Here is a 19,188-nt window from a genome sequence, read left to right on the forward strand (position 1 = left end):
AGAGATAAGGTGTTAAACTGTGAAATATACCCATACATAGGATGTTGATTCTACAGACACCTCATGTCAGAATTTAACCTCGTTAAACAATTAGTTACATGAGTTCGGAGTGACAGATGAGGCAGGGGATGAAACGTCTCTCAGCTCTAATGTAACTTAGTAGATTCTTCATATTTTTATGGATCTTATGGGGTAAGATGTATTTGTCCTACTTTTATTAGCAACAAGAACTTAAAATATATCTCAGGTATATGGTAGTTATGGCCATGACTGATAACCTCGGTTTGATACCCAGAACTCACATTCTGGGAATAAAATAAAAAAGTTAAAACTCAACATAAGAAAGTAGTGATAAGTGCAAATGTAATTGATAATTTTAAAGATAATAGCATCTTCAAATTCTAGTTGATCACAATCTGAATAATATGAGCACAGAAACTATAGGTCATTCATATGGAGAATGAAAGTATTTTGGGTGATTAGTGGATAGACAATTTTTAAATAAAGGAAGTATCAGGAAGTGTTAGTATTAGATGTTGGAAGGGGCAAGGGGCCTAGACTTGGCATGCATCAAGAAGCCTTCTTTTGTAATCATAACTTCTTTGAAATAATATGAGAGATATGATTTCACTAAGAAAGATGTTAATTGCAGATGTTAAACCTTCTCTTTTAGGGAAGATTAAATCCTATTTAATCCATTCTGATTACAGAATGCTTAGCCCATGAATTAATTCTTAAGGTAAAAGTTAGCCACATCAGTAACAGTTACAAAGTGTGCTTTTAATTCACTCTTATAAGAATATGGCTGATTTGATGCTTTTTTTTATGTCTCTGTGGCAAGTGAGATCTCATTTCAGAATTTTGTTTGCATCTGTCTCTAGTGAGCAATGGGACTGTTCAAAAGGAATGGACATAAAAGAACTCTTCTTTGTCTTCTAAAACCCAATGCTGTCAGATTTTTTAAAAATGGTAACATTTAGACAGGCACAATTCAACTAAAAAAAATGAGATTAAAAACAAATAAGTAAAAGATAACTTCAGCTTGATTCTATACCACTCAAGTGTTTTAATAAAATATAAAATAAGGAAAGAAAGAAAGAAAGAAAGAAAGAAAGAAAGAAAGAAAGAAAGAAAGAAAGAAAGGGAGGAAGAAAAAGAATGCATGAGCTTCCACTGTGCTTGTCATATCATAAGCCTAGAAAAATGCCCAGAAACCTGTTTATATTCTAGAGGTTTTACAATGCTTTATCTAAATATAATTAATTTTCATAATTATGAACAGTATTATAAGCAATTACTCAGGATACCCAGTGAATGGTTAATGGCAATATGTGAATCGATGAACTGTGCTGTCATCATTTCTTGCACGGAAGGATGGGCAGAAATTCCCAAGTACAGAGCAACAGAGCCATGAAAGATGCTGAAATATATTACACTATCACTTGTTATTTATTAAGACTTTGATCACTTTTAGTTTTTATTTAGAGAAAGATTCATACCCATGTTTAATCATATTCTATTTGCTCCCCTACTATTACTTATGCAAACTTTCATTTAGAAACAGTGCCCTTTTTTAAATAAATCTTTTTATGCTACTGAATACTTTTTAATTTCAATTTGAGAGTGGTTGGCTTTGCTTTCCTGAAAGGTCTTATGCCTCTATGCTTTCTTGTTTTCTCCCCATTTATCTAATCTTCATGACTTATGCCCTCTCTGTTCTGCTGAGACTTTTCAGTATCTACCTGACTTGGCTTCCTCACCACCCCTACCTGCTGTTTCTCCTGCCTCCTTCCCATCTGCTCTCCTCTCGCCTGGGTTGACTTTGTTTGTGATATTTTACAGAAGTGGTGACTATCTACTCTTGCTCCTCTTAGATAAAACCACTGTTTCCTAAGTGCTGTTTTGCCATGATGATGAAAATGTTCAACAATACATGCTCAAAACATAAAGGAAACCCTGATTTGGAGCATGGTGCAATTTCCATTTTGTAAATATCCCTCCACGGTAAACACCAAGATCCCAACCTGGCACCAGGAAAAGAGTACGTTCAGATTGTGTAAGGTTCATATTCCTAGCAAGAGCCTGGACTTCATTACACCACTGACAGGGATACTTCTAAAGCATATTCATAAAGTTCGTAAAGTGACTTACATATTATTTACATTTCATTTTGTGACTATGAATCTTTACTCTAGTGTCCTAGGTACTTCTAGAGATTATGGCATCCAGAGATCCATAACTAAATAACTAAATAACTAAATAGTTAAAGACAGTAGTTAGGATTATTGGAGAACTGGGTTATTTTATTTTTAACACATTTTTATTGTTGCTACAGATGTTGATTCTTAAACAAACTCAAATCACAATTTTATGGTAAGCCTAGTTCTGTGTCTTGTTCTTGAGAGAATCCTTCCCTTACTTTTTGTTCACCCATTTGAATATTTTAAGACAGGATCTTACCAAATAGCCCAAGCTTACATCAAATGTGCAAGCTTCCAGTTTCAACATTTGAAAAAATAGAAATTTAGATGTATGCAATTTTTTGTTTGTACTTTTATTTCAACCCATCTCAAGTCTATTGCTTAAGTGCTCAGAAAAATAAATGCTGAAAGTGATAGAGCAGCTCGAATGAAGACAGCAGATTTCTAATAATTATCATTCATTTAGCTGCCTTCATTATGGATTTTTTTTCTCATATCATAAAAGGGAATAGTAACCATGTATTATCTGACAGCAGAGAAATGAGTTTTTCTCTGTTTTAAAAGTTCACTTTAAAGGTTTCCGTGATGCATGACAGCTTTAAAATAGAGTTTCCGTTTCAGAATGAATTGCCTGTGGCTGCTCTTCAGGGTTGCTTTATGCTCAGCCTATTCATCCTATTTGGACATAAAAACAGTACATATTTATATCTCTGATGGGCCAATAAATAAAACGTTGCTTCCTTCAGGGGAAGGTTCCTGGGAACTAATTAGAAGCAGAAGCAGAGATACACAGGAGATTGAAAATATATTTCCATTGCTCTGTTGCTCTGTACTTGGGAATTTCTGCACATCCGTCCATGCAAGAAATGGTGACAACACACTTCGGAGTTAGGATGCACCTGCGATGTCTCTGTAGCTGTGTGTGATTATCTTTGAGGATCGGCTCTCCTCTATTCTCCTCCCCAGCTTAAATCCCACTTACTGGATAGAGGACATCTCTTTATGTACAAAGTAATTAAACTTATTCAGGCGTACACCTGCTGCATAAGTAGAAAAATCCCCAGGGTGCCATTTGCATTTTAAAGATTTAGTTTTTCCTGCTATCAATATAGCTAATTGCTGGATCATTTTATTAGAATTATTATTTTATCAAGGAAAAATCTAGGAAAGACCTCAGTTGTATAAGATTAGTATCCAAACACATGGCAGGTGGGACTATACAATTTCTAGTTTTAGAATATAAGAAGGACCATTTGTACACGATAATAACATTGCCAGTGTTCACTTTTTGAAATTCATTGTTCAATCATAAATGGTTTAAGTATGCAGTTTAATTCATTGAGGTATTGCTTTAAAATTAATTATATATAATGCAAATATAATTTTCTATGGTATTCCTAAAATTGATATGGTACCATAATTTTTATTGGGGTATTCAAAAAGACCTTACCAAATGAAATTTCAGTGAAATCACAAGGCTCAAAGAACTGTTTCATACTTTTTTTCCATTAGGATCACAGGCTTGGAGTAACTAAATGAGTAGGAATCTTATTGTAAAGTTTTGAGCTCTTATCTCGGCTAGGATTTGAGTGAAGATGAAGGAAAGCAGGTAGATTTGACACAGTACATTAGTTTCCTGCTGCTGTGATTAAATGTCTAAGGAAATCAACTAAAGGAAGAAAGCTTTATCTTGCTCCTAGTTTTGAAGGTCTATGATCAAGTAGTTGTTTTGTCTCAGGTCTCTGATGATGCGAGCACTATTGTGATGAGTATATGCTAGAATAAAGCTGCTTACACCAAGGTAATGAAAAACCAAACATGGGGACAAAAATATATACTTCAAAATCATCACCCTAGTGACCTACTTCTTCCAACTAGAACTCACCTTTGAAATTCCCAAATAATCCACTAAGTCATGAAATACGTCCACTGTTGAGTTACCACCCACCCCAACTATGACAAAAGTTCATGGGCACCGAGATTTTCAAACATAAGCTTGGGGATTATTCTTCCTATCCAAACCATAATTGCTTACATATAGTTCATGCAAGAAGATAAGGGTTTTGTTTTGTTTTCTTTTGTCCAAATTTGATACCAGTATTTTTTATTGCACACATAAAGTTATTGATATTTTTCTAAGTGTGCTGTGCTAGCTAATCACTTGTTGGAAAATAATAATTAATTTAAGACACGTTCTATGCCTGAATATTTTTCTGTAGAAAATGTGTAAATGTATGTATAATTAGGTCATGACATGAGACAGATTTAAAACTCTATATTTGAATTCAGAATATTCAAGTTACTTTATAAGTTTTGCTGAGTAAATCTGAATTAAAGAGTTTGCTGAATAGGTTCTAGCAATGGAGACTGATGGTAAAGCTCAATGTTAGAGTCCTTGTTAAACACACATGGCCATCTTAGCTTGATCATCAGCACCACATTAGAAAAACCAAAAGAAAGAAGAAAAAAGAAAGAAAGAAAGAAAGAAAGAAAGAAAGAAAGAAAGAAAGAAAGAAAGAAAGAGAAAGGAAGAAGAAGGGAAGGGAAGGGAAGGGAAGGGAAGGGAAGGGAAGGGAAGGGAAGGGAAGGAAGGGAAGGGAAGGGAAGGAAGAAAAAAAGAAATGAAAAGAAACAAGCAAAAAAACAAAGAGAAAGGAAGGATAAAGTCTACAAGCATGATTGTAATTGAATATGCAAATTCCTGCAGCTGGGAGCTAGTGAGGAACATGATATAATTGAGTCTGGATTAGCCAATAACGAATTCCATTTTGTTGCAGCTTTCAGCTTTGGAGAGGCAGATCTTTGACTTCCTCGGCTTCCAGTGGGCACCCATTCTTGGAAATTTCCTGCATATAATAGTTGTCATATTGGGTCTGTTTGGAACCATTCAGTATAGACCACGTTACATCATGGTGGTAAGTTTTTTTAAATTGGTTATTTTATTTATTTATATATCAATGTTGTCCCCCTTCCCAATCTAACCTCTGCAACCCTCCCATCCCATCCCATTCCCCTTTGCCTATTAAAGGGTGCTCTACTACCTACCCTCCCACTTCTGCCTCACCCTTTTAGCATCCTCTTATGCATGGACCCTCCACAGGATCGAGGGCCTTCCCTCCCAGGCAATTCTCTGCTACAGAGGTAGCTGGAGCAATGGACCCATATATATTCTTTGGTTGGTGGTTTAGTATCTTGGAGCGTGGTGTGTGTGTGGTGGTCGGGAGTCTGTTAGTTGCTATTGTTGTTTTTCATATGGGGTTGCAATCCCTTTCAGTGCCTTCAGTCCTTCCTCTAAAACTTCCCTTTGGGTCTTGGGGCTTAGTCTGATGGTTGGCTGTATCTGCATCTGTATTAGTCAGGGGCTATCTTCACTCTGTTGGATATTTCTGCTAATGTCATCTTAGTTGAGTCCTGGAAACCTCTCACTTCCCTGGTGTCTGGAACTTTCTAGTGGTTTCCCCATTCCCCACCTCCCACTACTACATATTTCTATTAATTTTCCTGACACTCTGAATTTCTTTTCTCTCTCTTCCCGTACCTGATCCTGCCTTCTCTCCCCTGCCCCTTCCCTTCTCCCTCATAGGTCCCTCCCACCCTCTACGTCCCATGATCATTTTTATTCCTCCTAAATAAGATAGAAGAATCCACACTTTGGTCTTCCTTCTTGTTTAGATATGGTCTGTGAATTATATCGTGTGTATTCCAAGCTTTTGGGCTAATATCCACTTATCAGTTGTATACCATGTGCGACCATTTGGGTCTGGGTTACATCACTCAGGATAATATTTTCTAGTTCCATCCATCTACCTGTGAATTTCATGAAGTCATCATTTTTAATAGCTGAGTAGTTCTCCATTGTGTAAAATGTATCACATTTTCTCTATCGATTCTTCCATTGAAGGACATCTGTATTCTTTCCAGCTTCTGGCTATTATGAATAAGGCTGCTATGAACATAGTGGAGCATGTGTCCTTGTTATCTCTTAGGTACATGCCCAGGAGTGGTATAGCTTGGTCTGAAGGTAGAACTATTTCCAATTTTCTGAGGAACTGCCAGAGTGTTTTCCAAAGTGGTTGTGCAAGCTTGCAATCCCACCAACAATAGAAGAGTGTTCCTCTTTCTCCACAACTTCTCCAGCATCTGCAGTCTCCTGAGTTTTGATCTTAGACACTCCGATTGGTGTGAGGTGGAAATCTCAGTGTAGTTTTGATTTGCATTTGTCTGATGATTAAGGATGATGAAAATTTTCTTTATTGGCTACTTGACCATTCAAGTTTTCTCAGTTGAGAATGCACCCTATTTTTAATAGGGCTATTTGGTTCTCTGGAGTCTACTTTCTTGAGTTTTTTGTGTATTTTTTATATAAGTCCTCTATCAGATACGGGGTTAGTAAAGATCGTTTCCCAATCTGTAGATTGATGTTTTATCCTATTGGCAGTGTCTTTTGCCTTACAGAAACTTAACTTTTTTGAAGTCCCATTTGTCAATTGTTGATCTTAGATCCTGAGCCATTGGTGTTCTGTTCATAAAAATTTCCACTGTGTCAATGTGTTCGAGTCTCTTTTCCATTTTTTTTTCTATTACGTTTAGCCTTTCAGGTTTTATGTTGAAGTCCTTTATACACTTCAACTTGGGATTTGTACAAACAGATAAAATTGGATAAATTTGCATTTTTCTACATTCTTGAAGTTGAACAAATACAATTTGTTAAAAAAAACTCTTTCCTTTTTCCACTGGATGGTATTGCATTTTTTGTCAAAGATCAAGTGACCATAGAAGTGTGGGTTCATTTCTGGGTCTTCAGTTCTATTCCATTGATCTACCTGTCTGACTCTATACCAATACCATAAGGATTTTATCACTATTGCTCTGTAGTAGACCTTGAGGACAGGCATGGTGATGGCTCCCAGTTCTCTTATTGTTGAGAATAGTTTTTGTTATCCTGGGTCTTTCTTATTCCTGATGAATTTGAGAAATGCTCTTTCTATCTCTAAAAAAAATTGTGTTGGAATTTTGATGGAGATTGCATTGAATATGTAGATTGCTTTTGGTAATATGTCCATTTTGACTATGATAATCCTGCAGAAACATGAGAATGGCAGATCTTTCAATTGTTTGAAGGCTTCTTCAATCTCTTTCTTCAGAGACTTGAAGTTCTTGTCATGAAGATGGTTCACTTGCTTGGTTAAAGTCACACCAAGATATTGTATATTATTTGTGACTATTGTGTTGGGTGTTGTTTCTTTAATTCCTTTCTCAGCCCATTTATCCTTCACGTAGAGGAAGACTACTCCTTCGTTTGAGTTAATTTCATATCCACTCACTTTGCTAAAGTTGTTTATCAGCTTTAGGAGTTCTTTGGTAGAATTTTTGGAGTGGCTTATGTACACTATTATATCATTTGCAAATAGTGATATTGTAATGTCTTCCTTTCCAATTTGTATCCCTTTGTTGCCTAATTGCTCTGGCTAAAACTTTGAGTCCCTATATTGAATATATAGGGAGAGAATAGGCAACCTTGTCTTGTTTCTCCTCCAAACATAAGGTGTTGTACTTTGCAAAGGATTATTTTAGCATGTAATGAGATGATCATGTGGTTTTTGTTTGTTTTGGTTTTTGTTTTGTTGTTGTTGTTGTTGTTTACTTTGAGTTTCCTTGTATAGTGAATTATTTTGATGGATTTCTGTATATTGAACCATCTCCGCATCCTTTGGATGAAGTCTACTGGATCATGGTGGATGATCCTCTTGATGGATTCGGTGTGCAAGAATTTTATTGAGTATTTTTGCATAGATTCTCATAAGGGTTTTTGTTGAAGTTCTCTTTCATTGTAGGATCTTTGTGTGGTTTATGTTTCAGTGCAACTGTGGATTTGTAGAATGAATTAGATAGTGTTCCTTCTGTTCCTATTTTGTGGAATGTTTTGAGAAGTATTAGTGTTAGTTCTTCTTTGAAGGTCTGATAGAATTTTTCACTAAAACCATCTGGTCCTGACGTTGGGGGACTTTTAATGAATGCCATTATTTACTTGGGGTTTATAGGACTGTTTAGATGTTTTATCTGATCATGATTTAACTTTGGTACCTGTCTAAAAAATCATCTATACCATTTCATCTAGATTTTTCCAGTTATCTTAAGTATAGGTCTTTGTACTAGGATCTGATGATTTTTTGAATTTTCTTAGTTTCTGTTGTTAAGTCTTTTTGATTTCTGATTTTGTGAATTTGGACACTGTTTCTGTGCCCTCTAAATTGTTTTGCTTTGTTAATTCTTTGGATCGTTTTCTTTGTTTCTACTTGGTTGATTTCAGCCCTACGTTTGATTATTTCTTGTCGTCTACTCCTCTTGGGTGTATTTGTTTCTTTTTGTTCTAGAGCTTTTAGGTGTGCTGTCAAGCTGCTAGTGTTTGCTCTTTCCAGTTTCTTTTCGGAGGCACTTGGAGCTATGAGTTTTCCTCTTTTTTTTTTATTTCTTATTTAATTTCTTTTTTTATTTATTTTTTTTATTTTATTTATTTTTTTATTTATTTTTTTTATTAACTTGAATATTTCTTATATACATTTGAGTGTTATTCCTTTCCGGTTTCGGGCAAACATCCCTTCCCTCCCCCCTTCCTTATGGGTGTTCCCCTCCCCACCCTCCCCCATTGCTGCCCTCCCCGACAGTCTAGTTCACTGGGGTTCATTCTTAGCAGGACCCAGGGCTTCCCCTTCCACTGGTGCTCTTACTAGGATATTCATTGCTACCTATGAGGTCAGAGTCAGGGTCAGTCCATGTATAGTCTTTAGGTAGTGGCTTAGTCCCTGGAAGCTCTGGTGGCTTGGCATTGTTGTACATATAGGGTCTCGAGCCCCTTCAAGCTCTTCCAGTTCTTTCTCTGATTCCTTCAACGGGGGTCCTATTCTCAGTTCAGAGGTTTGCTGCTGACATTCGCCTCTGTATTTGCTGTATTCTGGCTGTGTCTCTCAGGAGCGATCTACACTTCTGCACTTCTTTGCTTCATCCATCTTGTCTAATTGGGTGGCTGTATATATATGGGCCACATGTGGGGCAGGCTCTGAATGGATGTTCCTTCAGTCTCTGTTTTAATCTTTGCCTCTCTCTTCCCTGCCAAGGGTATTCTTGTTCCCCTTTTAAAGAAGGAGTGAAGCATTCACATTTTGATCATCCGTCTTGAGTTTCATTTGTTCTAGGCATCTAGGGTAATTCAGGCATTTGGGCTAATAGCCACTTATCAATGAGTGCATACCATGTATGTCTTTCTGTGATTAGGTTAGCTCACTCAGGATGATATTTTCCAGTTCCAACCATTTGCCTACAAATTTCATAAACTCGTTGTTTTTGATAGCTGAGTAATATTCCATTGTGTAGATATACCACATTTTCTGTATCCATTCCTCTGTTGAAGGGCATCTGGGTTCTTTCCAGCTTCTGGCTATTATAAATAAAGGCTGCGATGAACATAGTGGAGCACGTGTCTTTTTTATATGTTGGGGCATCTTTTGGGTATATGCCCAAGAGAGGTATAGCTGGATCCTCAGGCAGTTTAATGTCCAATTTTCTGAGGAACCTCCAGACTGATTTCCAGAATGGTTGTACCAGTCTGCAATCCCACCAACAATGGAGGAGTGTTCCTCTTTCTCCACATCCTCGCCAGCATTTGCTGTCACCTGAGTTTTTGATCTTAGCCATTCTCACTGGTGTGAGGTGAAATCTCAGGGTTGTTTTGATTTGCATTTCCCTGATGACTAAAGATGTTGAACATTTCTTTAGGTGTTTCTCAGCCATTCGGCATTCCTCAGCTGTGAATTCTTTGTTTAGCTCTGAACCCCATTTTTAATAGGGTTATTTGTCTCCCTAGTGGTCTAACTTTTGAGTTCTTTGTATATTTTGGATATAAGGCCTCTATCTGTTGTAGGATTGGTAAAGATCTTTTTCCCAATCTGTTGGTTGCCGTTTGTCCTAACCACAGTGTCCTTTGCCTTACAGAAGCTTTGCAGTTTATGAGATCCCATTTGTCGATTCTTGATCTTAGAGCATAAGCCATTGGTGTTTTGTTCAGAAATTTTTTCCAGTGCCCATGTGTTCCAGATGCTTCCCTAGTTTTCTTCTATTAGTTTGAGTGTGTCTGGTTTGATGTGGAGGTCCTTGATCCACTTGGACTTAAGCTTTGTACAGGGTGATAAGCATGGATCGATCTGCATTCTTCTACATGTTGACCTCCAGTTGAACCAGCACCATTTGCTGAAAATGCTATCTTTTTTCCATTGGATGGATTTGGCTCCTTTGTCAAAAATCAAGTGACCATAGGTGTGTGGATTCATTTCTGGGTCTTCAATTCTGTTCCATGGGTCTATCTGTCTGTCTCTGTACCAATACCATGCAGTTTTTATCACTATTGCTCTGTAATACTGCTTGAGTTCAGGGATAGTGATTCCCCTGAAGTCCTTTTATTGTTGAGGATAGTTTTAGCTATCCTGGGTTTTTTGTTATTCAGATGAATTTGCAAATTGTTCTGTCTAACTCTTTGAAGAATTGGATTGGTATTTTGATGGGGATTGCATTGAATCTGTAGATCGCTTTTTGGTAAAATGGCCATTTTACTATATTAATCCTGCCAATCCATGAGCATGGGAGATCTTTCCACCTTCTGAGGTCTTCTTCAATTTCTTTCTTCAGTGTCTTGAAGTTCTTATTGTACAGATCTTTTTACTTGCTTGGTTAAAGTCACACGAGGTATTTTATATTATTTGGGTCTATTATGAAGGGTGTCGTTTCCCTAATTTCTTTCTCGGCTTGTTTCTCTTTTGTGTAGAGGAAGGCTACTGATTTATTTGAGTTAATTTTATACCCAGCCACTTTGCTGAAGTTGTTTATCAGCTTTAGTAGTTCTCTGGTGGAACTTTTGGCATCACTTAAATATACTATCATATCATCTGCAAATAGTGATATTTTGACTTCTTCTTTTCCGATCTGTATCCCCTTGATCTCCTTTTGTTGTCTGATTGCTCTGGCTAGAACTTCAAGAACTATATTGAATAAGTAGGGAGAGAGTGGGCAGCCTTGTCTAGTCCCTGATTTTAGTGGGATTGCTTCAAGTTTCTCTCCATTTAGTTTAATGTTAGCAACTGGTTTGCTGTATATGGCTTTTACTATGTTTAGGTATGGGCCTTGTATTCCTATTCTTTCCAGGACTTTTATCATGAAGGGGTGTTGAATTTTGTCAAATGCTTTCTCAGCATCTAATGAAATGATCATGTGGTTTTGTTCTTTCAGTTTGTTTATATAATGGATCACGTTGATGGTTTTCCGTATATTAAACCATCCCTGCATGCCTGGGATGAAGCCTACTTGATCATGGTGGATGATTGTTTTGATGTGCTCTTGGATTCGGTTTGCCAGAATTTTGTTGAGTATTTTTGCTTCAATGTTCATAAGGGAAATTGGTCTGAAGTTCTCTTTCTTTGTTGGGTCTTTGTGTGGTTTAGGTATAAGAGTAATTGTGGCTTCATAGAAGGAATTCGGTAGTGCTCCATCTGTTTCAATTTTGTGGAATAGTTTGGATAATATTGGTATAGAGGTCTCCTATGAAGGTCTGATGAATTCTGCACTAAACCCGTCTGGACCTGGGCTCTTTTTGGTTGGGAGACCTTTAATGACTGCTTCTATTTCCTTAGGAGTTATAGGGGTTGTTTAACTGGTTTATCTGTTCCTGATTTAACTCGGTACCTGGTATCTGTCTAGAAATTGTCCATTTCCTGTAGATTTTCAAGTTTTATTGAATATAGGCTTTTATAGTAAGATCTGATGATTTTTGAATTTCCTCTGAATCTGTAGTTATGTCTCCTTTTCATTTCTGATTTTGTTAATTTGGACACACTCTCTGTGTCCTCTCGTTAGTCTGGCTGGGGGTTTATCTATCTTGTTGATTTTCTCAAAGAACCAACTTTTTTGGTTCTGTTGATTCTTTCTATGGTCCTTTTTTTTACTTGGTTGATTTCAGCTCTGAGTTTGATTATTTCCTGCCTTCTACTCCTCCTGGGTGTATTTGCTTCTTTTTGTTCTAGAGCTTTTAGGTGTGCTGTCAAGCTGCTGACATATGCTCTTTCCTGTTTCTTTCTGCAGGCACTCAGCTATGAGTTTTCCTCTTGCACAGCTTTCATTGTTTCCCATAAGTTTGGGTATGTTGTACCTTCATTTTCATTAAATTCTAAAAGCTTTTAATTTCTTTCTTTATTTCTTCCTTGACCAGGTTATCATTGAGTAGAGCATTCTTCAGTTTCCCATTATGTATGTGGGCATTCTTCCCTTATTGTTATTGAAGACCAGCTTTGGGCCGTGGTGGTCTGATATGGGATTATTTCTATCTTTCTGTATCTGTTGAGGCCTGTTTTTGACCAATTATATGGTCAATTTTGGAGAAAGTACCATGAGGAGCTGAAGAAAGGTATATCCTTTTGCTTTAGGGTAGAACGTTCTATAAATATCCGTTAAGTCCATTTGGCTCATGACTTCTCTTAGTTTGTCTACGTCTCTGTTTAATTTCTGTTTCCATGATCTGTCCATTGATGAGAGTGGGGTGTTGAAATCTCCTACTATTATTGTGTGAGGTGCAATGTGTGTTTTGAGCTTTAGTAAGGTTTCTTTTACGTATGTAGGTGCCCTTGTATTTGGGGCATAGATATTTAGGATTGAGAGTTCATCTTGGTGGATTTTTCCTTTGATGAATATGAAGTGTCCTTCCTTATCTTTTTTCATGACTTTTAGTTGGAAATTGATTTTATTTGATATTAGAATGGCTCCTCCAGCTTGCTTCTTCTGACCATTTGCTTGGAAAGTTGTTTCCCAGCCTTTCACTCTGAGGTAGTGTCTGTCTTGTCTCTGAGGTGTGTTTCCTGTAGGCAGCAGAATGCAGGGTCCTCGTTGCTTATCCAGTTTGTTAATCTATGTCTTTTTATTGGGGAGTTGAGGCCATTGATGTTGAGAGATATTAAGGAATAGTGATTATTGCTTCCTGTTATATTCATATTTGGATGTGTTATGTTTGTGTGCTTTTCTTCTCTTTTTTTTGCCAAGACGATTAGTTTCTTGCCTCTTCTTGGGTATAGCTTGCCTCCTTATGTTGGGCTTTACCATTTATTATCCTTTGTAGTGCTGGATTTGTAGAAAGATATTGTGTAAATTTGGTTTTGTCATGGAATATCTTGGTTTCTCCATCTATGTTAATTGAGAGTTTTGCAGGATACAGTAGCCTGGGCTGGCATTTGTGTTCTCTTAGGGTCTGTATGACATCAGTCCAGGATCTTCTGGCCTTCATAGTTTCTGGCGAGAAGTCTGGTGTGATTCTGATAGGTCTGCCTTTATATGTTACTTGACCTTTTTCCCTTACTGCTTTTAATATTCTTTCTTTATTTTGTGCGTTTGGTGTTTTGACTATTATGTGACTGGAGGTGTTTCTTTTCTGGTCCAATCTATTTGGAGTTCTGTAGGCTTCTTGTATGCCTATGGGTATCTCTTTTTTTAGGTTAGGGAAGTTTTTTCTTCTATGATTTTGTTGAAGATATTTACTGGTCCTTTGAGCTGGGAGTCTTCACTCTCTTCTATACCTATTATCCTTAGGTTTGATCTTCTCATTGAGTCCTGGATTTCCTGTATGTTTTGGACCAGTAGCTTTTTCCGCTTTACATTATCTTTGACAGTTGAGTCAATGATTTCTATGGAATCTTCTGCTCCTGAGATTCTCTCTTCCATCTCTTGTATTCTGTTGGTGAAGCTTGTATCTACAGCTCCTTGTCTCTTCTTTTGGTTTTCTATATCAGGGTTATTTCCGTGTGTTCTTTCTTGATTGCTTCTATTTCCATTTTAATTCCTTCAACTGTTTGATTGTGTTTTCCTGGAATTCTTTCAGGGATTTTTTTTTTGATTCCTCTCTGTAGGCTTCTACTTGTTTATTAATGTTTTCCTGTGTTTCTCTAGGGAGTTCTTCACGTCTTTCTTGAAGTCCTCCAGCATCATGATCAAATATGATTTTGAAACTAGATCTTGCTTTTCTGGTGTGTTTGGATATTCCATGTTTGTTTTGGTGGGAGAATTGGGTTCGATGATGTCATGTAGTCTTGGTTTCTGTTGCTTGGGTTCCTCACGCTTTGCCTCTACGCCATCAGATTATCTCTAGTGTTACTTTGTTCTGCTATTTCTGACAGTGGCTAGACTGTCCTATAAGCCTGTGTGTCAGGAGTGCTGTAGACCTGTTTTACTGTTTTCTTTCTGCCAGTATTGGGGACAGAGTGTTCTGCTTTTCGTGCGTGTAGTTTTTCCCTCTACAGGTCTTCAGCTGTTCCTGTGGGCCTGTGTCTTGAGTTCACCAGGCAGGTCACTTGCAGCAGAAAAAGTTGGTCTTACCTGTGGTCCCGAGGCTCAAGTTCGCTCAGCTTGGGGTGCTGCCCACAGGCTCTCCGAGGTGGCAGCACCCAGGAAGATCTCGCCGCCCTTCGGAGCCTCAGTGCACCAGGGTTTCAGATGGATTCTGGTGCTTTCCTCTGGAATCAACAATGTGTAGAGAGCAGTCTCTTCTGGTTTCGCAGGCGTGTCTGCCTCTCTGAAGGTTTAGCTCTTCTTCCCACGGGATTTGGGTGCAGAGAACTGTTTATCGGTCTGTTTCCTTCAGGTTCGGCGGTGTCTCAGGCAGGGCTCCTGCCTCCTGGGCCCTCTCCCACGGGAGCCCAGGGCCTTATACAGTTTCCTCTTGGGCCAGGGATGTGGGCAGGGGTGGGCAGTGTTGGTGGTCTCTTCTGCTCTGCAGCCTCAGGAGTGCCCACCTGACCAGGCGGTGAGGTATCTCTCCCACGGGTTCTGGGAGCAGAGAGCTGCTGCCTGAGTTTTCCTCTTAGCACAGCTTTAATTGTGTCCCATATGTTTGGGTATGCTATGCTTTCATTTTTGTTAAAGTCTACAGTCTTTCTTTTTTTATTTCTTCCCTGACCAAGTTATCACTGAGTAGAGAGTTGTTTAGCTTCCAGGAGTATTCAGGCTTTATGTTGTTTTTGTTCTTATGGAAGAACAGCCTTAATCCATGGTGATTGGATAGAATGCATGGGATTAATTCAATCTTCTTGTATTTGTTGAGGCCTGTTTTGTGACCAATTATATGGTCAGTTTTGGAGAAGGTACTATGAGGTGCTGAGAAGAAGTACATTCTTTTGTTTTAGGGTGAAATGTTCTGTAAATATCTGTCAAATCCATTTGGTTCATAAGTTCTGTTAGTTTGTCTCTGTTTAGTGTTTGTTTCCATGGTCTGTCCATTGGTGAGAGTGGGGTGTTAACGTCTCTCACTATTGTTGTGTGGTTCAAAGAGTAGTTTGAGCAAATGTGGGTACCCTTTCATTTGGGGTATAATTGTTCAGAATTAAGAGCTCATCTTGGTGGATTTTTCCTTCGATAAGTATGAAGTGTCCTTCCCCATCTTTTTTGATAATTTTGGTTGAAAGTCTATTTTCTTGGATATTAGAGGGGCTACTGCAGCTTATTTCTTGGGACCTTTTGCTTGGGAAATGTTTCCAGTCTTTTACTCTAAGGTAGTTTCTGTCACTGAGGTGTGTTTCCTGTATGCAGTAAAATACTGAGTCCTGTTTATGAATCCAGTCTTTCAGCTTATGGCGTTTTATTGGGGAATTGAGTCCATTGATGTTGAGATATATTTAAAACCAATAATTGTTGCTTCCTGTTTTTGTTATTAGATATGGAATTACGTTTGTGTGGTTCTCTTTTTTTGGGTTTGTTGTGAGAAGATTAATTTCTTAGTTTTCTAAGGTATAGTTTCTGACCTTGTTTTGGAGTTTTCCTTATATTATCTTCTGTAGGGCTAGCTTAGTGGAAAGATATTTTATAAATTTGAATTTGTTGTGGAATCATGTTGGTTTCTCCCTCTATGGTAATTAGTGTTTTGCTCGGTATAAGAGCTTGGGCTGGCATTTTTGTTCTCTTAGTGTCTGTATGACATTTTCCAAAGATCTTCAGGCTTTTAGAGTCTCTGTTGAGAAGTCTGGTGTACTTCTGATAGTTCTCACTTTATATGTTACTTGCCCTTTTTCCCTTACCACTTTTAATATTTTTTCTTTATTCTGTTCATTTGGTGTTTTGATTATTATGTGGCAGGATGTAACAGGAGGGTTTTCTTTTCTGGTCCAGACTATCTGGCATTCTGTAGGTTTCTTGTACACATATGGACATTTTTTTTTAAGTATAGGGACATTTTCTTCTATGATTTTGTTGAAGGTATTTACTGGCCTATTAAATTGGGATTATTCTCTCTTTGATCTTTTCATTATGTTCTGAATTTCCTGGATGTTTTGTGCTAGAAGTTTTGCAAACACTTTATATTTTTTTTAACTGTTGTGTCAATGTCTTTTGTGGTATCTTCTATACCTGAGATTCTCTCTTCTATCTCTCTGTATTCTGTTGGCGATGCTTGCATCCGTGACTCCTGATCTCTTTCCTAAGCTGTCTGTCTCCAGAGTTGTCTCCCTTTGTGATTTCTTTACTACTTGTTTTTCCATTTTTAGATCCTGGTTTCTTCACCTGTTTGTTTATGTTTTCATGTATTTCTTTGAGGAATTTATGTGTTTTTTCTAGAAAGGTTTTAACCTGTTTTCCTGGGTGCCCTGTATGTCTTTAAGGGTGTTATATCCTCCTTAGGGTTATCTATCATCTTCATGAGTTGGAATTTTATATCAGAATCTTGCTTTTTGTTAGGGTATTCGGGTCTTGCTCTGATAGGAGAATTGGGTTCTGATGGTGCCATATGGCATTGGTTTCTGTTGCTTATGTTCTTGTTCTTCCCTCTCTCCAGCTGGTTATCTCTTGTGTTATCTCTTGTATTAACTGGCCTTGCTGTGTCTGACTGGAGCCTGTCCCTGCTCTAAGCCTGGTTATGTTGGGTCTCCATGGGTCAGGCTGACTCTGGGTGTGGGATGGGGTCTGGAGTGCCTGATCTGTGAGCCTGGCTATGACACAATGCCTGAGAGTCAAGCTGACTCTGGGTATGAGCAGGCTAACTGGTCCTGGAGCATATCTGCTCCTGTGTGCAGTAAGAATCAGAAGGAAAGTATATCTCTGGAAGGGTAGCAAGTCCTGTGTCTCCTGGGTCCCAATGGGGGTCTCAGGTCAGATATTTGGGCTTTGAGGGGGAACTCACCTGTGAGCTTAGTGATGTCAGAACTCCTGGGGTGTCATGCTATCTTTAGGTATGGATGAGGTGGGGGATGAAAAGTATTATTCTTGTGTCTCTTCATATAAACACTATGATCTTTCTATTTAAAATGAAAAATGAATAAAATAATTTGTGAGCATTTTAAGTGACATGGTATTTCTGCTCTTCCTTTTAAATTCTCAATTTCAGAATAAATCTCTATTTGTAAAATAGAAAGTTCAAAGAACGATTCACCTAGAGCAAAGCCATGCTCACAAGTCTAAGCTGACAGAATCAGTCATTGTATAATGAATTTAAGACACAGTTTGGATAGAGTAGGAGGCTTGATGAAACACGTGATGCTATAATGAGACTTAGTATACATTCATAGTCCATCAGTATACTCAGGTACCATTAATATTCAATGAAAACGCCACTAAGTATAGAAAGCAAAAAATCTAGCACAATGATTTAATAATTGAACATCATATTACACCATTTTCATTAACATAGGATATTATAACTGCATGAATACAATGGTGTTTGGTAACTTACATATTTTTTTTTGTTTCCAATTTGTTAAAAACTGAATGTCAAGATACACGTCAATCACTTATCCATCTTGCAAGGTATGCCAAGCATGGCCAGCCTACTGTGTTGCAGGACACTCATTGAGATGCACAGTGTGGCCTACATGGAACTGATGACATTCACAGTATTTAGTTGCCATTCCTATAAAAAATAAGACAGCAATATAGGCCATTTTTATGGGAAATAATGAATTTTAATAATGAAAATGACTGTAATTAGGACTATCATCCTCTAAGATTACAAAATATACCGTAGAATTTTTTCAACATTATGAATTTACCACATTTGAAAAAAATGACTTAAATTAGTTATCTTTAAACTTTGTTAAATCTAGCTTGTTTACAAATTAAAAAAAACATCATTTGCTTTGAAAAATATACCAGTTACATCACTGGAATATCAAAATACACCTTGTGTTATCATTCTTCATTTCATAGAAGTAAAGACTTGGAAGTTGATAAGGAGTAAAGAGTACTTGATGTTCCTTCCTCACTTTGCTATGGGTCTAAACAATTCCTGGTCTACTTTTGAAAATCATCTGAGCTATCATATGATTAATAGAAAGAGATTTCCTGGGGATAGAATATGGGATAGGATGCCTTAGCAACTGCAGAATAGCAAGTTATTGATTAAACTTTAAGTAGTAGTAATGTCAAGTGACTTTGTTTATTGCTATTGTTATTCTATTAAGATCCAGGGACCAGACAGGTATATATAGAATGATGCTGTAGGTATCTGTTGGAGACACTGTCCAGTTCTGGTGATTTTTATACTCTGAATGTACCCTTTCTCCATAACTACTGCTTGATTTAGGTTTCTGCTATATTTATCTTTCTTTATGATTTTTAATAAATATTTTATTTACATTTCAAATGTTATCCCCTTTCCAGTTTCGCCTTTAGAAAATCCCTATGCCCTACCTCTTCCCCCTGTGTCTATGAGGGTGTTCCCTCCCTCACCCACCCACTCCTGCTTTCCCACCCTGGCATTGAACCTTCACAAGACCAAGGACCTCTCTACCCATTGATGTCTAACAAAGTCATCCTCTGCTACATATGCAACTGGAGCCATGGGTCCCTCCATTTGTACTTTTTGGTTGGGGATTTAGTCCCAAGGAGCTCTAGGGGATCTGGTTTGTTGATGTTTTTCAGACGGGTTACAAAACCCTTCATCTCCTTCAGACCTTTCTCTAACTCCTCCATTGGGGAT

General features: G+C 37.7%; 1 protein-coding gene across 2 annotated transcripts in view; it reads left to right on the forward strand.

The window, feature by feature from the left end:
• The window catches only part of Nkain3 (sodium/potassium transporting ATPase interacting 3), a 614,865-nt gene that overhangs the window by 292,931 nt on the left and 302,746 nt on the right, over positions 1-19,188 (forward strand). For both annotated transcript variants that reach the window (XM_032905295.1, XM_032905301.1), the window contains exon 2: positions 4,979-5,116. In XM_032905295.1, coding sequence (XP_032761186.1) covers positions 4,979-5,116 — 138 coding nt within the window. The remainder of the gene's footprint in view (positions 1-4,978; positions 5,117-19,188) is intronic.

The sequence above is a fragment of the Rattus rattus genome, chromosome 1 (assembly GCF_011064425.1).
Source record: "Rattus rattus isolate New Zealand chromosome 1, Rrattus_CSIRO_v1, whole genome shotgun sequence".
Lineage (NCBI taxonomy): Eukaryota > Metazoa > Chordata > Mammalia > Rodentia > Muridae > Rattus > Rattus rattus.